Source organism: Argopecten irradians, chromosome 2, assembly GCF_041381155.1.
Source record: "Argopecten irradians isolate NY chromosome 2, Ai_NY, whole genome shotgun sequence".
Taxonomy (NCBI): domain Eukaryota; kingdom Metazoa; phylum Mollusca; class Bivalvia; order Pectinida; family Pectinidae; genus Argopecten; species Argopecten irradians.
This window is the reverse complement of record NC_091135.1, coordinates 27,276,214-27,297,452: the sequence shown is the minus strand read 5'-3', so window position 1 is coordinate 27,297,452 and position 21,239 is coordinate 27,276,214. Positions and strand designations below refer to the sequence as shown.

At 35.4% G+C, this 21,239-nt stretch overlaps 2 protein-coding genes across 3 annotated transcripts in view; both read left to right on the top strand.

The window, feature by feature from the left end:
- The first annotated feature begins 3,627 nt into the window (after positions 1 to 3,627).
- The window catches only part of LOC138315002 (solute carrier family 23 member 1-like), a 30,318-nt gene continuing 12,706 nt past the window's right edge, over positions 3,628 to 21,239 (top strand). The window contains exons 1-12 of one of the 2 annotated variants that reach the window (XM_069255705.1): positions 3,628 to 3,760; positions 4,382 to 4,597; positions 5,579 to 5,736; positions 6,357 to 6,448; positions 6,756 to 6,883; positions 7,176 to 7,357; positions 7,784 to 7,904; positions 9,025 to 9,181; positions 9,804 to 10,057; positions 10,302 to 10,575; positions 10,730 to 10,825; positions 11,076 to 11,334. In XM_069255705.1, the coding sequence (XP_069111806.1) occupies positions 4,394 to 4,597; positions 5,579 to 5,736; positions 6,357 to 6,448; positions 6,756 to 6,883; positions 7,176 to 7,357; positions 7,784 to 7,904; positions 9,025 to 9,181; positions 9,804 to 10,057; positions 10,302 to 10,575; positions 10,730 to 10,825; positions 11,076 to 11,281 (1,872 nt within the window). In that variant the 5' untranslated portion in view covers positions 3,628 to 3,760; positions 4,382 to 4,393 and the 3' untranslated portion in view covers positions 11,282 to 11,334. Of the gene's footprint in view, positions 3,761 to 4,381; positions 4,598 to 5,578; positions 5,737 to 6,356; positions 6,449 to 6,755; positions 6,884 to 7,175; positions 7,358 to 7,783; positions 7,905 to 9,024; positions 9,182 to 9,803; positions 10,058 to 10,301; positions 10,576 to 10,729; positions 10,826 to 11,075; positions 11,335 to 19,874; positions 20,032 to 20,268; positions 20,523 to 20,964; position 21,239 lie in introns of those variants that run through there. The other variant, XM_069255706.1, reaches the window with a different exon arrangement.
- Positions 14,302 to 18,644, top strand: LOC138312683 (solute carrier family 23 member 1-like). Its single transcript, XM_069253471.1, has 5 exons — positions 14,302 to 15,624; positions 15,871 to 16,028; positions 17,189 to 17,280; positions 17,792 to 17,925; positions 18,588 to 18,644. Exons 1-5 carry the CDS (start codon positions 15,454 to 15,456, stop codon positions 18,642 to 18,644), a joined length of 612 nt encoding a protein of 203 aa, XP_069109572.1. The 5' UTR covers positions 14,302 to 15,453.

The following is a 21,239-nucleotide window of genomic DNA, read 5'->3' as shown; positions in this document are numbered from 1 at the left end:
AACATTGCATCATGTTTTGTAAGTTAAGTGTCATGCTGTATATCTTCTAGACTTTATCTTTGAAATAAATTTCCCGACGAAATATCTATCAACAACAGTTGACATTAACTGATACTGATCATTCGAACTAAGTTTTCCCGTTATTTTATACTTTAAATACTTCACCAGACACACAATATTGTGAATCACATGTGTCAAATACTCGCTCTGTGGACATCTACCAGTACGATTTGCTTATATTAGTCAAAAGGAAAACGTAAACAAACACATGTGTGCTTACGCTAGTTACCTGGATCACCACGTGCAGGTCGTGTGGATGTCATTCAAGTGATACGATTCGGAATTCCGACAAAACCTGAAGGTACTGAACATGGCAGTGATTGAAGGCGCTTTATTCAAACCCATGTCATAAGATCCCTTGATTTTGGCTCTCTTATAGGCCGACGTATGCTTTTGTGGAGCTAAATCATCAAGTTGCTTGTCCATGTTCAAATATCAACTGTTTAAGCGACATATCGTTACAGTGAAATTAGCATGAAATACAACTTTAAATATTAAAATCGACACAAAAATATATATGCAGTAATGATAATGATAATCACTGTATTAGTTATCCACATAAAAGGTATAGTTTTCTTTTCAGTTTTTTAAAAATGTCTTTTAAATAGTTGCACTTGTCCAGTAATATTTGGAAAAATGTTATTTAAACAATGGCTTGAAATATCAACTTTAACATTGTACCATGATTCGTAAGATGTAAATAGAACGAATTGATAAAATAAGCTACTTCTTTCATTTCATTCTAAGAAACTAATATTTAGCTATTATAGGCTATATCGTTAAAATTAAAATTATAAATATATTTAACCTAGTAAAGGCAATGTCATTCAAGGCACACTTCCTTTCCGGAGCAAAATCTATAGATGTCTTTAAAACATTTAATAACATAAGAAAATACATATAAATGACCTAAGACGAGGTACAACAACACACAATTCTGCGAAATATATGATAACACTGGAGATTCATTTCGCTGTTTGGTCGTCTGGCACAGTGATAGTCAACTACCATGCGGTATTTAGGACGACGACGAGAAACAAAAGACGTCCCGTGTAATTTAATTTGACATTTTATTCATTTTAATTGAATGTAAAGAAGATGATGATGAGTGTAGTATTACCGGTAAATTGATAACCTTTGCGACTCAATAAAATTATCGATCTCTTCTTACATTCCAATTAAATAAAAAAAGCCGTTTCGAAAAGGTGGTGGGCCTTTAACATTAAAAACGAATTGATGGAAAAATAATATTATTTTACATAAGCCTACATTGTATTTAATATTTCATTTTGTTCCATATTTTATTTTATTGTTTTAATGTCCAAAATATATTACATTAAATCTATTCTGTTTAACATTGATTAATTGTACTTTATATAACTTTTTTTGTATTAGCCATTTGTAATTAGAGTTACCTCTCTTACAAGACTGCATGCGTTTCACAAAGCTTGTCTTCTTCAGAGCACTTGATTTTTCAATACAAATGTCAAATCACTGATCAAGCGTAAATTGATAATTTCTGTATTATTATCATTAATTGTAATGAAAATTTTGATGCATAAAACACGTGTTGGCTTGACCAAGAACGCAGCTACAAATTCTTGGCTTGACTCAGTGCACTGTCAAAATAATGTGACCATTTTCCGTCAAAATTCGTTTTCGTAGGCATATGGAAGCTATGCTATGTATTTACAATAAGCTAGGTGACTATATTGTATCACATTAAGTCACACATATGATTTTGTTTTGTTATCGCAAGGATACATCTTGCTGAAGTTAGGATTTTGTTTTCTTCATCTTGCACTTCAGCGGAAATATAAACGATCTGATTGAACAGCAAAATACCGTAATGTAAACGTTGACTATAACGGTTGCAACATAACTGTAGATATTTAATTTTGGAAAAATATTGCAGAATTTACTCTGTCATGGACGCAAAAACGTCCACTAGCCTAGTAGAGCCGCTAGCTTTTTGTAAAAATGCCGCCGCGCATGTGTCAAATAGAATGAATACCAGCTATATGGAAAACATTTTGGGTACTGACGAAGTGAATACGATTTATTTTGCTAACAATCAAGTTTATGATTTACAAATAATTTCGAAGTTTAAAAGCAAATACAATATTAAAACTATACAGTAGATCTAGCACCACGTATAACGCTTGTTCTTAGGCACTGGCCGACTCACTTATATAGAACATTGAGGAAATAATAACTTATGACCCTTGTTGTCGATAGGACGTAAAACTAAACAAACCAAATTAAATAAAGTATGTGTAGAAAATATGAAGCATGCGAGAACCGGCCATCCCTGACCGTTCTTGACTTCTTTGCGAGACTCAACATTACAATACACATGCCGAGTAAAAGTTATCTCCTGTAGTTACGGAGATTGCCGATAGGATTCTGATGATCATGACAACCACGGTAACTGAATTATGGAAGGTGCATACACACCTCCATAACAACGATTTAAACAGATTTTCTAATGTAACCCTGCTTTCTCTCTACAAAATACGTCATCATTATAACAAGTTAGGAATTGTTTCATTAGCATATTGATACTATTATCATCTTGGCCTTTCGTATAATACTATAACTAAAATTGCATAAGTTGCAATCAAAACTTGACTTTAATATGTCTCTTGAAGCAAGCTTATAATTACGTGTGTAAGATTTAAGATTTATGGGACAACATGTGGGCAGGGTAATATTGTACGTTGTATCACACTTAACCGGAATACTATGTTACTGCTCATCGTGACAGAAATACCCCTTTAATACACTATTTAATCATATGTTGGACAATGAAAGGATGTCTTAAACACACGTAATCGATGGAAGTTTAAAAACAAGGATTAACAATTATTGTTTTAGGTTATATCGAGAAGTTAATAATTGAGCCCGGCCTCAGCCTTATTACATAGCATATATATGCAAGCTCAATTACCTATATCATCATATATAGCATGTATTGTTTTAAGAATTACGTCAGAGAAAGATTTAGAATATGACATTTACTGTTTTAACTGTTGATGAAATAAGTATATAATCAATGTATTTTGTTACAAATAGACAAAGATTCTACAAAACATTTAAAGAAAACATTTCTGTCGGTGCTATGATGTTTAATGTCCCACAATACAGCACACCCTGTATTTTCCTGTAACATTCCTGGACCTTAGAATCGTATTTTACAACGAACTGTAGTGAATCATGTTTGTAGTTATCAATATATACACATAAACATAGAGCGACAAGTCGGTCGTCGGTACCTACTATATATTCAAATGACCTTATGATAGCATTAGCTGTTGTATTAATTAATAAGAAATGACTTTGCATCAGGACACGCTATGTAAGGTAAATTTTATGTATGGAGATGTCTCAAATTAATGTCATAAAAACAAACAAAGCTCAACCTTTGGTAACTTTGAGAGATTAAAAAAAGTAATGTTAATGGACATAGAGACATTAAAAAAAACAATATATTTTAATGACCCTTTCCCCTGTAGTAATAGGCGATCCATTGGAATACCGTCTTGTAATGTACATTAGTCTGGTCTACTGGGGATACTGAGACGTGACATTGAATGTGTGGGTGATGTAATTCTTTATCTGATATAATGTAACTGTATACGGTCACAATTAAACCTCAGTCACACGCACATCGGACTTTAAATTAGGACGGTTACAGAAGGTAGGTAATTGTTTTATCAACAACTTGAACTACAGCATAAAATAGTTAATTCATTTGTGAAATATACATGTACGAATGCAAGGGAAATCTTAATTATATATCATGAAATAAAATATCCAAAAAATGTTATAAGTGGAAAAAGTAAAGCAAATGTAGAACTAACTAAAGTAAAAATAAATGGTTGGTAAAAATGTCAATAAGAGGAATGATTTTTATTTGCTTTTTTGTTTACTGGCGTGTAAACTGCATAATGTGTATATGTGCCAGATAGTTCGACATGCACCGCTTCATTCAAAATTCAGTTTACACATCAGTTAATAACAAAACATAAAAAAAAACATTCCTTAAACATATCACGTACAAAAAAAATTGTGTTATCATTATGTGCAGTGACAATATGAATATACTTAAAGTCAATTATAAATTTTTCGATATAAGTGTCGTCTGTCGTGTGAATATAACATTTTTGAAACCAAGATGTAATATAAATGACACTGGGACAAGTAGTCAAGTCACAAAGGTCATTAGAAGTTTCTCATATTTTCCTCCTTAAATGTCGTTTTAATCATATCTCAATCTAATCTGATATTTCATGAAATTAATATCAATTACGATATATAGTGATCTAAAACGATGTCTACCAAAAATCGATCAAACAACACAAAAAGTGAGAGTGGCAATCAGACTGACCCTCCATCACATGACCGAGGACCAGAGGAAAAGCCCCTCAATGGCAAAGAAATCAAGGTGGTGATCGAGAGTGAACAGGTCCCAACCCTTCTATACAACGTCTCCGACAGGGTTCCAATAAGGCTTGCCATTTTCTTTGCTTTTCAGGTAAGATTATCTCGTTTACATTTTTTAGTATTTAATATTAAATTGCTTCATACACTTCGCATACATGGGATCTGTCCTTACATGACCCAGGCTTTTGATAGGTCGTTAATTAATCAAATACACAAAAACATCGCCGACGAAAACCTCATACAAAACAAGTCGTCAATAAAACGTTTATGTATATGTTGTCTTAGATGTCAACTGATAGGACTAAAGCAGTACGCTGGTGACTAATAACACCATCTACCTTCCACTTTCTCTAAGGTCTTGGTTAGATTGAAAGTACATTTGATATAATGTACATTGGCCTGGTAACCATGCCAACCACAATTTTGACACACGAAAACATGCATACAAACCTATACATGACTGCCTTGACTGCATTGAAATTGATGAGGTTAAAACTGTCTTTAAGTAAAGTCATCTGGTTATCATGGTCACACGTAATATAAAAAAAACTTGGGAATAATAACCCAGTTACCATGGCAACTAAACTTTGAAAAACGAAAACATGCATGTACATCTACACACAGTCCCAAACATCACTGCAATATTTCATTAAAATAAGTTTTGTAGTTTAAAAGAAGTTGTCGTGACAAACTTTTCTTTGAACAGACGAACAGACAGACGGACGCACGCACGCACGATCAAGACGATTCTAGTATACACTTAACTTCGTTATGGTGGTATGATTAGTATGACGAAAAGGTAAAAATTACCAACAAAATTAATGTAAGGTTTCCAAGAAATCCATACCGGGCTATTATCCTGTACGCACGAACATTATGATCTGTTAACAAAAGAATATGTATATTATCAAAATAACTCTTCAACTACTTAGCTCTCGATGAAACGGAACCATCTACACGACAAAGATGCGCAAATAAAATATTTTGTTTTACATTTAACTTATATTTTGGAAGAATGTCATGATTTTGTCTTGTAGATTAAGAGGCTTCGGGATTAATTTTTTTTTTTCAGCAAGCTTTAATCGCTCTGTCGGCATCCCTGGCTGTTTCGTCCTTCGTGGCCGATGTCGCTTGTGCGTCCGAATTCCCTGACATCAAGAGGGACCTTCTGAGCACAACATTGTTGATGAATGGAGTCACAACTCTAATGATGGTGACTATAGGCGCAAGGTTGGTGCCACATATAGATAATGATCCGCATTAAAGCAAATATAATATCATTGATCCCTGTTTTTTTATATTTTTAAATCGTACTTCTATCACCAGGAATAAATACATTGGTAGATACATGAGTGTCTTCTCCAAAAGGCTTATGATATCGCTACACAGAAATAATCTGAACGTTCTTTACACTACATGAAAATAACATAAAATGTTTATAGTTTATTATGATTCACGTATTTATATCCAAGATGACTTTACATTATTTTTATTTAAGTTTGTATCCTTTTGTATATTGAAATAGAGCGTTCCTACATGAGAATAATATTGTTCGCAGAGCTGATACCAAGCGATTCAACCCGGACAGCCCTTATCAAAATTCAGATGATTATATCTATATTTTTGCGTTGCCAAAAATTTATATAAATACATCCCTGATACACTTTTGTAAGCTGGGGAAAATGGAAAAAAAGCGTACTAAACAATATATATCAGCCTTTGCGTCAAAAAGGATAAAATTATTTTGCTAAATTCATAAAAGTCAATGTCTAAAAATTTCATAATACAAAGTTTGTGTTAGACTTTCTATTAGCATAATGCTCACATTTTTAACCTTTTTGATCCTCCAGGCTTCCATTGTTCCAAGGAGCAGCCGCCGACTACGTCGTGCCGTTACTCGCAATGCATATGGTAAATCCGGACGCTTGTAAATTACCAGAGGGTAAGCGACGTTTTCCTTTACGATGATATGATGTGTGCCATACATCTATAGAAACATACAGATTATTTTAGCGTAATATTATAATAATATTATAGTAAAACCTTCCTGGTATAGAACTTTTGTTTGTTTGTTTATTTGATTAATTAACGTCCTATTAACAGCTATGGTCATGTAAGGACATAGAACTTCGTACACATTCAGCTATATTATAACAGTTGTAATATAGTAATACCTCCCTGTTATAGAACTTTGTACACATCCGGCTACATCATAACAATTGTAATTTAGTAATATTTTTTTGTTACAGAACTTGGTGTACATCCAGCTTTTAATTCTAGTAATATAGAAGTAACTGGAATCAGCGTCGAAAGCAACGCATCGAGTCTTCTTATACAGCAAATTAAACGAGATCGAGCCCTATCCAAACTGCAAGAAGTAAGATCGAACACGATGGGTTTTTTAATGTTTCAGAACTGTTAACATATATATACATACACATTTTATGCAAAACTTAATTGAGAAAATGCATATATCAAGATGACGTCTTTTTTTGAAAAAGTGGTTTTAGCTAATATCTCTCTGGCATCGATGTTCGATTAGCACGTTCCTCTGTTAATGTCGCAAATCGAAGTTCTTCGTTCTTGGCAGGTTAGATTTGATAACTGTGTGATCCATATTTACTTTTGGAAATGTCTGTTGTACTATTATAATTCAATGGGCATTACAGTTTCAGGGCTGTCTGATCCTGGTCGGCATTATCCACTGTTTGGTAGGGTTGACAGGAGCGGCTGGTCTTCTTCTAAAGTTTATTGGTCCCGTCACAGTAGTCCCGGCTATCTTACTTGGCGGTATTTTTATATCGCGAGCTACAACAAAGTTTGCCAGGATTCACTGGGGCCTATCGTTTGTGTAAGTACCAACCAGTTATAATAAGATGTATTTCTTCTCAGGTAACTAGCCAAGACTTTTTCTAAATTTAATATCTAGAGAGGGAAAGCTAGGTACAGGGTATATCTTTCTTTTGATTTTATTAGCAAAATGTGTAAAATTATACATAACCATGCTTATTTAAAAGTTTTTAGATCTTTCTGCTTTAATTAATTTTGATTCCATATTGTATGCAAATGCACCTATATTTCTTCTTAAAATAATAGATGACAAATTGACGATCTATACATTTAATAAAATATTTATAACTCGTCTTCAATAGCCGTAAGGATATTTGTTGTCGAAAGAGAAAGAAATGTTATTTAAAACTAAATTGTCTTAACTAAGTAGTTTATTTCGATATACAGTTTAGAATGTCGAGACATGCACAAAACGGCTTTGTTACAGCACGGCAGCAACAGCCCTTGCTGTGTCCCTCTATTTCGGGAAAAGGAGGATGCCATGTCCTGCCTGGTCAAGGAAGAAAGGATTTTATATATTCTGGTATCCCTTTCATCAAGTTTTTTCGGTAACAATATTAATATTTACTCTTCTCAATAACAATTGTAATATCAAATACCTATTTACATTTGTTATAAATAGTTCATTTTGTATTTTCAATCTCGACAGTGCCGTTACCATTTTTATAAGATGATCTAGACTTAATTTGCAAACAATTGACCATCGCCTATATTGAAACATTACTTAAAGCCACACTATACGTAACTATCAACAAAACGGCACGTTAGATTCGACCCCGATATTGTTAGTATATGTAGTTGAAAATAAGTGATACAACCAAAGAATCATTATAATGATTTCTTATTTACTTTAGTACAGCATTTGTTGAAAGTCGATACTTGTAAACATGCTTTCATTTCAAACTCGTCGCCATAGAAGTTACGATTATTGCCGAACGGAAGTCGGAAAGTTCATGACCCGTTCTCGGAAGAGTTCGGACAGACGTTATAATATCGGCTAACTTCGGCTTGTTTGACTTAATGGGACCCACATAACGGTGTTCAATATTTATTTGACTTTTATCAAAAGTTTCCGAATCATTATCTCACATCTTGACTTCGATTTAGTCCTGCTTCTGTAGGATTTGTTTTCGACATTCTTCTAAATAATGAAAAAATTAGACAGATACGGATAATGGGACTTATAAATCTGTATATGTCAATGAATGTATATTTTGATGTTTCTTAAAAACTTCGATCCATTTATTTCGGCTTTTTAGATAATCAGCAGATTTAGACTTAATATGGATTGGGGAAATAAACAGTAAAAAAGACTAACTTCGCTCGAGGACCAAAGCAAATGCATTTTATTTTCGACCAGGAACAATGCAAGATAAACCCAATATTATAGTCATTGATATAATGATATTAACCATTTCGAGACCTTTGTCTAAGACGTATTTCGTTAATGGCACTGTCGTATCTAAGGTTGTGGCAGATATTATAGCAATATATCTATGTAAATCTACATACATTCTATCAATGTATATATAACCATGGGAAACATTTGCGAGAATTGTATATCACCTTTAATATTGCTACTAAAACTCTGTAACCTGTAACCTAGGGAGGCGTCCTGGTTGTAAAATTTAGAGTATGTTGAATGACAAAATGACTAATGTGTTTCAGATTCTGATTGGCCTTTTGGCTGGCTGGGGTCTGTCGGCTATCCTGACGGTGTCAGGTGTGTTAACAAATGACCCATCGATACCAGAATACATGGCAAGGACGGACGCTCAAGCTGACATCATCGCCAGGGCCAACTGGTTTAAAGTTCCTTATCCAAGTTCGTATTTTGCTTGTCTGTTTGATTAATAAACGTCCAATTAACAACCAGGGTCATGTAAGGACGGTCTCCCATGTATGCGGTGTGTAGTGTGTATGGAGTACTGGTGTTTGTTGTCGGAGACTCGTATATTCGTGTTGTGTCTTCTTGTACAGTGGAACTCTTGCCCTTAAAAAATTATATTGCTATATATCACTGAAGCATGCATCCAGACACCGAGCAACACATCCCACCACACCCGATGACATTATACTGAGAACGGGCGAACCACTTTGTCGCTTCACCCCACTCTCTTAATGCAGAGCGTTAAGCAGGACCAGAAACTAACACATTGATAGACTTCGGCGGTCTCGGCCAGAGGACAGAACCTAGAGGGGCGGTGTCCAGGGAGACGTTAGGAAGAAGAAAGTTATTTAGGAAGAAGACAAAAAATAATATCCTAAATTTAGTCGCCTTTTACTATCATGCAGTAGGTATAATCGGATGCCCTACCTGTCGGATAATTGTGGTTTATGTATTACGATTAATCAACGTAACGGTAACACATAATTTCCAGTGCGAATACGCTTTCATTTATTCGTTATACGGCAAATAAATGAGAATCGAATATTATTTTTGGCAGATCAATTTGGACCACCGTCTTTCAGCACGGGAGTATTTATTGCCTTTTTCATCGGTACGCTCACGTCCATCCTTGACTCTATCGGAGATTACTACGCATGCGCAAGGACATGCAATGTACCACCGCCACCTCGTTACGCTGTAAACAGAGGTCTGGCTATTGAAGGCTTCGGGAGTACCTTGTCTGGATTACTGGGCTGTGGTCATGCTACAACTACATACGGGGGAAACATCGGAGCCATAGGTCTAACGAAGGTCAATTAAGGTTCAAAACACTAAATAGTAACCATTCTATTAATTTCAAAATATTCAAGTATTACAACTAACACCAGAGAAAACACCAATCAAGTTGAGGTTCTCAGCGTAATTTTAAATTTAAGAAATGAGGATCATATTTCTGGTATGTGTCGCATTAAAACAATAACCGCGTTATACATTTCAATGAGTTCTTTGATACCAAGTTCGGGTTTTGAAATCCTTTATAATCTATTATTCATAGGTGGCCAGTCGGGATGTTCTGTTATGGACGTCTTTCATTTATATTGTATTCGGTCTCGTTGGGAAGATTTCTGCAGTCTTTATTACCATACCAGTTCCCGTCCTAGGGGGCGCCATGATCGTCATGTTTGGAATGTTTAACGGTATCGTCCTTTCCAACCTCCAAGTGATATCGTTGTCATCTACTCGGAACCTCGCTGTCATCGGAACGTCCCTACTCGTAGGTTTGATGGTGCCTTACTGGCTAGAAACCTATCCAGAAGATCTTGATACAGGTCAGCAATGGTACATAAATAAATAAAAATATTCAGTAAAAACATTTTATGCTAAAGGTGATCTTATCTCGCACCTTATACTTCACCAATGTGTGGTATGATGATGAAAATGTTCTTAGTATGCGCAAATGTTTGTTGTTTTTTTTATTTTAAGGTAGCGCTTATGCCGACAACATAATCAAAACACTTTTGTCCAACCCAATCCTGGTAGGCGGTGTACTGGCAGCGTTTCTTGATAACACAGTCCCGGGTAAGTTTGTTTACCCTGTAGTTGACCCATTAGTGTAATGATGTACGCCGACTCATCCCGAGTACGTTTGTTTAACCTGTAGTTGACACATTAGTATAATGATGTGTTTTGACTCCGATCTGTCATAAGGATAAACAAGGATTATTACTCCTAGAAATATATCTTAAATGCGCTCATGTTTTGTTTCTTTATTTGTATTTGTTTCAACAATTTTTACAGAGGTACAGTTATAATGATTACTTCTCTATAGGAACAGCAGAAGAGCGAGGAATCACAGCATGGCAGGAGCCAGAGAAAAGTAACATCACCCAGAAATATAATGAGGGTCTAGAAGTGTACATACCGCTTCTACCCGTGCGCTGGCTGTCCTGGAGGGTGATGAAGTACTTACCTTTCTGTCAGTATAGGGCTGCGGAGGACACCGACAAACAGATAGACTCCCAATGTCGACTTTAGATGTTTGACAAGTTTTAATCTTTTAGCAATAAAACATTAATTATTCAACCACATTATTGTGTCCAGAAATATATTGCAATATAAATAAATATTGTCATGAGAACAAAATCTAGTGCAAACTACGTATATAGGAGAACTAGTAATGTTAAGTGCTTCGCAAATACTTGTAAACATGATATATTAATCATGTAACGATATTGACCTCTAACAGGAGTTATACTGTCTCTTAATACAATGCAACATGTATGACTACTCATTTTGTTTTATATACTATCTTAAATGACTTGGTTTGGGCCCTTTTTGGCTTCTAAATCCGTGGAATTTTCAAAACATTTATTTAGTGGTTAATTTGTTGTATTTTAAAAATATTTATTACATTCCCGATTCAACTACATTTAATTTTGCAGCTGTAGTTGCCATGGTAACCATCTGAAATATGAATAAAAACAACAAGAGGCCCATTGAGCTTGTATCGCTCACCTGTTTCTGACTACGAACACAAGTTACCAACTTGAAGGCTTTAGATTTGAACTTTTTAATATGTCTTTTTATTTCTACAAAAGGATTTGAAATAATTTGCTATATTTCCATATAGGACCAAACCACTCAGGCCAGTCAGACCGAATTTGACCTATTCCCTTCATTCCTACGGACGAAGAAGGATTTTAAAGAATTTGCTTTATTTCCCCTATTGGGCCTCAAACCCTCGGGCCCCTTGGGGGGGAGGACAGGCCTATCGTTTCTAGAGGATTGGTTTCCCTTCACTCAAGGAAGCCTCAGACCGAATTTGGTCAAAATCCACTTAACCATTTAAGACAAGTATTTTTTGTGATAATTTGAAGGGTGCCGCGCCATTACATAAGCTCACTCGGCCGTTTGGGTCAGGTGAACTAAAAACGTAGCAAAAACATGGCCTAAATTGGCAAAATTTCCATATTTTCATAATTTCTGTATATTTCGAGTGATTACAGTGGCATCCGAAGCTGCAAAATTTGAAAACTGTCATTAAAATCAAATTAGGGGCCGAAAAGGGCCCAAATCATACATAAAATTCAAAGAATCTCACGTCAAAATGTATTCCGCATGTCTAGCGAAGGCCGCCATTTTGTCCTGCCGTCCTCGAAATCCTGATGTCATTTTATTGTTTGTCTTGACGTCATATAATAATGAATTTCCAATGAAAATCGATCCAGGTCATATTACACTACTGGATATAAGCCGGATAATGTAAAAAATACGTGTATTTCGTATCTTCCTCAGGTTGAATTAAAATTTCTAAATATTATCGTTTGGTTTAGGTTGTGCATTTTTGTTTGAAATAATTGCAAATATAATCGACAGAGGTCAGGTTGTTGCCTGTTATATCATGGTACTTATTTAAGCATTAAACTATCATCCTATGGTATATATGGTATATATATATAGATGCCAGACCTTTGGAGACAATCTTAATAATGCGCACTAGCGCATTATGAGATGATTGTCTGCAAAGCTCTGGCATCTATAGAGACCATAAATGCCATAGGATGATAGTTTAATGCTTATATTTACATTATCATCTCATTTTGGGATCTCTGCATTAACATTGTTTAAGCTAGTCAAGAAAAACCGTTTATCAACGACAATGTAATCCACGAGATGGAACAGTTATTTTGACGGTGATCAGTTGACGTTACCTCGTCAACATTAGTGACGTCATAATATTCACGTTTTGAGTGTCAGTTATACCTACATATCGTTCACTTTGCCTTGGTTAGTTTATATAGTAGAAGTGACAAGTAAATGTAAATATCATCCTGTAATATACCTAGTATACATTGAAGGACATGCATTCAATAGAGTTTTAATGGGCGGTCATACAAAGCAAAGCTAAATATTTAATTTATACAGACTCACACAATGAAAGATATAAGGTGACAGAGAGATTAAGATTTTCTTAAGCCTTCTATGTTCCACAGAAAATGAATAAATTGAAAATTGTCTCATTTATTTAAGTGGAATGTGGATGCTTTGGTGAACTCGAAATAACTGGAAAGGGAATCTTCGAGGAGCTACACACAAATATAATCAGGAGGTCCAGAGGGCCCTTATTGCTTACCTGGTTTGCTATGTCAGTACTGTTTACGTCCCCAAAGATAAGTTTTACCTCTAATGCCCCTATTGGGCCCGCCCCTCCTGCTCTGCTATTACTGATACACACTCTGATCCCCTTTCCCAAGGCTGTTTCATCACAGATTTGGTTACAATGAATTACCTGTCTACTCCAATTGGAACCGGTCCGGGCACGTTCTTCCTGCCGTAGACATGTCATAGCCAGGATTTATACCAACATTGTTACCCTTTGCCAAGGATCTGGCCATATTTGGTTAAATTTCATGCAAGAATATAAAACAAAAACGTTAAAATCAGTTTACCCCCATTGGACCCGCCCCTCCTACCTCATGGAAAGGGAGGTGAGGGGTCAGTACAAGGCTTTATACAAAGGATGTCTCTGACCATATACTGTAAGGTTAAAAACCATACCGAACTAAATGAATACTAGAGTTTAAAAATATTTTTTATCGCAGCTGTAAAATGTTCCTATAATGATATACCGTACTTCGTGCGTAAAATGATACATATGTACCACTGAATATTTTCCCCTTCTATTTATAGTCAGGACATTTGTTTTATTGAATATTGAATTGGGATCTTTGCGAGTTCGTAGCGGAGTTGATGTTTTGCTTCTCCTCTTGTAAATCTAAAACATAATGTAGGTACGTTGAAATCTCATTCGAAAGAAATAAGAAAGTAATATGATATTGAAAGAGGACGAAACAAAACATCAGACGCTTCAAACAATTGGACGTACATTTATCGCTTTATTACATTTTACTTTTATCTATATATTTATTTTATAAAATAATTACGTCCTTCTATAAATAATAACAGATTTAAAGCGTCTGACAAGGAGCAAAGGTCGTGACATCTGACCGAGACGTTCAGCTGGCATGCTGAGTGGTAGTAGTGAATAATGCGACGTGACCTCTGTGTTGTGAATGATTTAATAAAATCGCATGTCCGGTGTGAATGTGATAGATCATAAATTTAAAACTAGACTTAGTTCGGACATTGAGGGATAAGGATAGGAGATAGAGTAAGTTTACATTCCTATCAAAAAATGTTTCAGTTTCTTCTTGGTCGATCAATTCTGTAATTGTTAAATTCACTTTTAAAGCTACTGTTAACACACACTAGTATATCTAGTATTTTCTTAATTGCGCTAATTTACATCCGTGTTAATACATCATAATTTACTATTTTTAGCATATGCGCTGCAATTCGACTGGGGCTGCAGAATTATTAATACAGTTGCAATCATTATAAAAACTTGAAAAAAATGTATGATAATGACGTGAAATAAGTAATTCAATACCGTAATGTTACTATTGTATAATGTTGCTAAAATAACCATTGCCATAACATGACCTTCAAACAACAAATACTGGTCCTCGAATATTCTATTTTCACTATCTTTATTTTAGGTAATGAATATTTTTGCGCTGTGGATGATCTAAATTTGTGGTTTATTGATATGGATATAAATACATGCAATTGCAATTGTACTATGTACTGTAACGGTGTGGAATAATTTATCAGAAAATGTTGTTTGCGCTGATTTTTTTTTAAACTATTTTTAAAACGAACTAGATAAATATTGGAAAAACATCGCTTTATTTCATAATTTTAATGCTGGTTGATAACCTGAAGTGATGCTACAATCCAAAAATGTATCGACAGCACGTATGTACAGGATTCAGTCTGGTGTAGTGGATATATTATCCAGAACCAGAAAGCTATCAATAAATATCATTATTTTGTGTGTGTCTTTTTAATATAACTTGTTCTATTTGACAGACCATAATACTTTTTCGATAACATTTCGGAACCCTCGTATGCATTAAGTGAGATCTTTAACATGGTAATAGTTAATGTCCCTGGAGCCTTTTGAAGTTTTGACATAATTCAAGGCTTTCATTTACAATACTTTTATCGGCATTGGTTCGTAGTCAGATTTGTATTCATCGTTAAAGATGTCAGTCCTATGCAATAAAATAATAACTAATTAAACTATTTTATAGAACAATTGTTATTAACTTGTAATAAGTCTCGCAGGAAAATCCAGCAACACAATGGTTGAAAAGGGACATCAGATTGACCCTTCGAAAAGTGACCCGAAAAACGAGGAGAAACTTTTGAAGGAACAGACTGAAGTGGTAATTGAGAGTGAGGCTATCCCGACACTTCTGTACAAGGTCACTGACTCGGTTCCCATCAGACTAGCTATTTTCTTCGCTTTCCAGGTATTTCTTTACTAACATGGTGTATGTTTTTATTGGTGAATTCGACATCTATTGTTTTCATTCTTACCATTCTAAATTGAAATAAAATTGATTAAATACAAAAGTGTAATATTTGACAACACATAAAACCTTTATCGGCAAAGTGAAAGCAAAGGCGACAAAATCAAAGTAGACATTAAAAGAGAACGCTCCAGCCATACACCAATTTAGTTGTGGTTGGTGTGTAGAAAATGCTTTTGTTTCCAGCAAGCATTGATCGCTCTTTCAACTTCTCTTGCTGTATCGTCATTCGTGGCAGATCTCGCTTGTGCATCCGAGTTCCCCGACATCAAGAGGGACCTTTTAAGCACGACATTGCTGATGAATGGAGTCACAACCTTAATGATGGTGACCATAGGTGCAAGGTAGGTGGCAAACATCGAGATATATCTATGGTTGTAATAATATTGGTTGTCAAATGTGTGAGATACCAGTATTTCATTTATCAATTTATTTTACACCGCATTTTCCCTTCTTTGTAATACATTGAAAAAACATCACCAATTTAAACGACGACGGCTATGCTTTTTCAATTTTAGTTTAGATTGGTTTATTATATGAATGTCCTAATAATCCGTTAATCTAGACTTGTTTGTTTGCTTGATTAATAAAGGTCCTATTAACAGCCTTGGTTATGTAAGGACGGCCTCCCACGTATGCGGTTTGTTGCGTGTGTGAAGTGCGGGGTGCGTGTTTTGGGAAACTGTGGTATATTCGTGTTGTGTCCTATTTATAGTGCTATATCACTGAAGCATGTCACCGAAGACACCGAGCAACACACGGCCTGCCATGTGTGCAATATGTTGTGTCAATGTGTTTATTTTGGAGGCGACGGTATATTCATGATGTGTCAGCTTGTAGAAGCGGAATTATTGCCCTTTTATCTCACTGAAGCATGCCGCTGAAGGCAATAATCAAGCACACACCATCTGGTTACATTATACTAACAACAGGCAAAACAGTCGGCCCACTCCCGTTTTGCAAAACGGTTAACAGAAAAAGAAAAAAACAATATTTGACAGGGCCAAGAACTCAACTGAAGGGCAAGAGTAAGGCTCTATCAAGGGAATCCTATGAAGGAGAAAGTCAGTAGGGAAGAAGAGGAGATACAATATCCTAAATTTAATCGCCTTTCACTATATATATAGACATCAGGCCGAATGAGCGAATCGGGTTTAATGAAACAGTTGTAGGCACTGTTAAATCACTATCTGATATAATACCTCCGTCATACTGGCAGTATACACGTACGTGTAGTTTTATTTACTTTGTTCCACAGACACGGAGTCAGCGATGGATTTAATTAGATTTGTCACGACGAGCGAACCATTACGCGAAACAGCAAACTAGTATTTCTACATATATATTTATATTTATGATTTTAGTCTCAGGTCAAAAAGCATCATTTATTACATTATAAGGTTACTTCACTTAAATAAATGTGTTTTTTTAAATATGATATATGAGATATGCCTTAATTCACTATTATAATGAATATCAGAAATTGCTTATTTTGTTATTTCAGGCTTCCGTTATATCAAGGGGCAACAGCGGACTATGTCGTGCCTTTACTGGCAATGCGCAATGCTAATCCAGATGCATGCAAACTACAAGAAGGTGAGATGAACAATTATTTATCAAGATTATTGCAGTTTATTTAAGGAATATATTTGCCGGTATTACATAATTTGCACGTGCTCCATTATCATTATACCATTATAACCTCAATAAAATAAAAATATATTCCTTATGTTTACAGTTTTTCAATGAATATAATTTATTCTCGCGGCAGATGCATATTTTTTATTAAAATACCCTTATTTTTCCTCTCTCCCGTCATCGTCAACGAATTCGATTGAACAGCTAGTTGGAATTAAGTCATTCATATGTTTCCATGAAAAGTGGTCATGACACCACGTTGCTACGCCATCGAATATTCCCTTAACAATAGAATCGCCGCACGTGTTGTGCTATCATTATACGCTGATAATGATAATACTAGAAAGCATGGTTATTGAGTCCATGTCAGTGCAAACTGTAAATATATGGAAATGACCTCGAATGTTAAGTGATCGTTAACATAACAGAAACCAAAGACATAGGTGTAATAATAGCTTTATCGTTGTAGAATTGAATACACTCGGGGTGTCTACCAATGTCAGTACTAACATAGAAGACATTGGGATCAGCTTCTATCAAAACACAACCAACCTTTCGTTAAAAGAAAAGAAACGAGAACAAGCCCTTTCGAAACTGCAAGAAGTAAGATTGATTATTTATTCTTCGTTACTATTGGCTATTCAACAAAATACAAAATGATATCTTCTGTAGCTCTTGCTCGAGGTGTGACAGGATTTGTTTTATATCCCCATACACACTTCAACGATGTTACAATTAGAATTACTACTCAAACTACCTCAACACGTTTTCATTAAATGACTTTGATTAATCTGGCTGTTAATATCAACATAAAAGTATTCATTGGGAACGAAATACTATTTTTAACACAGTATATAATGTACATATATTAAAAATATATATGGAAATCCAAATACGGATTCATTGACGATATAACTGTCATATCATTCGTCACAATGTTGACAAATATTTTTTTTGTTTTTCCTTGGATCTTTCCTTGGGTACCAGTGCTTTTACTGAGCTGAGTGAAAAATGCTTTTTTATCCATTTTACATTTCAACAAGAATAATCATAGGTTAAATCTACTGTGTGTGGGGCACCAATAACACTTACGATATCATATGAAAGTTCATTTCTGTACACCGTCCGTGTTACAGCGCGTCCCGCGTTTTCACATCCTGAATCATTACATAACGTTTCTTGTATTTAGCAGTTCGCACTCGTGTTTTCAATCTTATTCTTTCATTGTCACTATCTTTGTCTTTGCTTCCACTACAACTTTACAGGGAGCACCACCAAAAGTTCCGAGCACGATCGCAAGTATCTCCAAGGAAATGTGTTGAATGACTAATACAGTGCCCACACAGATATAATATTAAACATAGCAGTCTTACGTTCGTACGCATTACTTCGGTCCTACGCAATCATATAGTTTTGTCCGTCCTCAGTAACAATATTATCCACGTTAAATTCGTAAAATAAAGAGATATCATGTTTCGTGTATTCTGTATACATATATGATATCCTGGTATTATCTAGAACTATGATTACGCTTAATTACCTACCCCTCCCCCCACAACATAAAAAATATCATTATTGTACTTACCGCAATCATATATTTCTTCATAGGACTGTTTTCTAAAGTTTCAGGGCTGTCTGATCCTGGTCGGCGTTATCCACTGTTTGGTAGGGTTGACAGGAGCGGCTGGTCTTCTCCTAAAGTTGATTGGTCCCGTCACAATAGTCCCGGCTATCTTACTGGTCGGCATTTTCATATCACGTGCCGCAGTAAAGTTTGTCAGACCTAATTGGGGTATAGCTATTGTGTAGGTATCTATAAATGTAATGTTACTCTTGTGTTAAACTATACGTACAGAAATAATCCTTATTTCCTATCTTGTAAAATTATATAATACAAATGTACAATCGCGTTATAACAGTAACACAAGGAAGTCATCACGTAAACCTGTTGCTATCATGTAATATAATCATTCATGTCTTTCGCATTCGTATTTAGGCATCTTAATTATTACTTATCAATTTATGATGTGTCTACTGTAAAACAGTACTTGATGCGATGACATTATTCCATATTTACAGCACAGCAGCTATAGCTCTTATCGTGTCCCTCTATCTAGCCAAACGGAAGACACCATGTCCTGCCTGGTCCAGAAAGAAGGGATTCCATATATTCTGGTACCCCTTTCATCAAGTTTTCGCGGTAACAATAACTACGTGTTATTTTTTAAATTAAATCTGGTTTTTTTCTGTCTGATTTTTATTGATCTAAAATTGCATTGATTTATTCTTTATATACATATATATATATAATGGCCACAATGTAAAATAAAGAATTTTGTGCATGCTGACCTTGAATTACGGCCGTTGTCAGAATAACCTGCCCAGATCAAATATTCTTGCTTGATGTCTTCGGCTACATGCTTCAATGAAATAGCAAAATATAGACACTCACACATAGATATTGCATACTGGGTAAACCGATTATAAATTATCCTATCTTATAATTGGCCTAATCACAGCAGTCTGAATTATTGAATATTGTTGTGTTCCAGATTCTGATTGGCCTATTGGCTGGCTGGGCCATGTCGGCTATTATGACAGTGTCAGGTGTGTTAACGGATGATCCATCCATACCAGAATACATGGCAAGGACGGACGCTCAAGCTGACATCATTGCCAGAGCCAACTGGTTTAAAGTTCCTTATCCAAGTTCGTAGATAAGTTTAGTTATCTTTACTCATTGTGTTATTATATCTTATCCTTTAAAAGACTTGTATTTGAGAATGGAGTACCTTATACAAGTGTATTACTATGATTGTTCATATGTACATGTACATAGATTGTGGTATTTTTCATTGATTCCACAGAAAACAAAATGAAACAAACTCAAATCACTATCACTTACTACTTAGAAAATATATGAATAATACCGACATTTTGTTCCAGATCAATTTGGAGCGCCATCTTTCAACATGGGAGTATTTATTGCCTTTTTCATCGGTACGCTCACATCCATCCTTGACTCTATCGGAGATTACTACGCATGCGCAAGGACATGCAATGTACCACCGCCACCTCGTTACGCTGTTAACAGAGGTCTGGCTGTTGAAGGCTTCGGGAGTACCTTGTCTGGATTACTGGGCTGTGGTCATGCTACAACTACATACGGGGGAAACATCGGAGCCATGGGTCTAACAAAGGTCAGTTACTAGAGGACACAACACGAATATACCGCAGTCTTCCAAAACACTCACAACACACAACATACACGCCACACACCCCATACATGAGAGGCCGTTCGTACATGGCCCCGGATGTTAATAAGACGTTAATCAATCAAAAAAATAAAGATTACTTTAAATTTAATTATTATAATACTTTAATAGGAGACTAATTGCATTAATGTCTATGATCAGCGATAAATATTTGTGATAACGCCAAGTAATATCAAGACAACATTCAAATGAAATATCACATTTTAGATAAAATCTCCAAGACAAAAATATGCATTATCCAGATGTCAGTGTTAGGCTGTTACTTTATACTACGTATATTCTGATAGATGGATCATAAAGTAAGTATTATGTACCAAAGTGGTGGACACGAGCCTCGATTTTTATGGGTTTTTTTTTGCATTTATAGGTGGCCAGTCGAGATGTTTTAATATGGACGGCTTTCATTTACATTGTATTCGGTCTGGTTGGGAAAATTTCTGCAGTGTTTATTACCATACCCCTTCCCGTCCTAGGGGGCGTCATGATCGTCATGTTTGGAATGTTTAACGGTATCGCCCTTTCCAACCTTCAAGTGATATCATTGTCATCTACTCGGAACCTCGCTATTATCGGAACCTCTCTACTCGTAGGTTTGATGGTGCCATACTGGCTAGAGATGTATCCGGAAGCTCTAAACACAGG

Bases quoted from the DNA above. Each gene is read 5' to 3' on its own strand.
- LOC138312683 (XM_069253471.1), top strand. From the start codon at position 15,454: ATGGTTGAAAAGGGACATCAGATTGACCCTTCGAAAAGTGACCCGAAA. The intron at 16,029-17,188 runs GTAGGTGGCAAA...TTGTTATTTCAG, and splicing joins ATGGTGACCATAGGTGCAAG to GCTTCCGTTATATCAAGGGG. The intron at 17,281-17,791 runs GTGAGATGAACA...TTATCGTTGTAG, and splicing joins TGCATGCAAACTACAAGAAG to AATTGAATACACTCGGGGTG.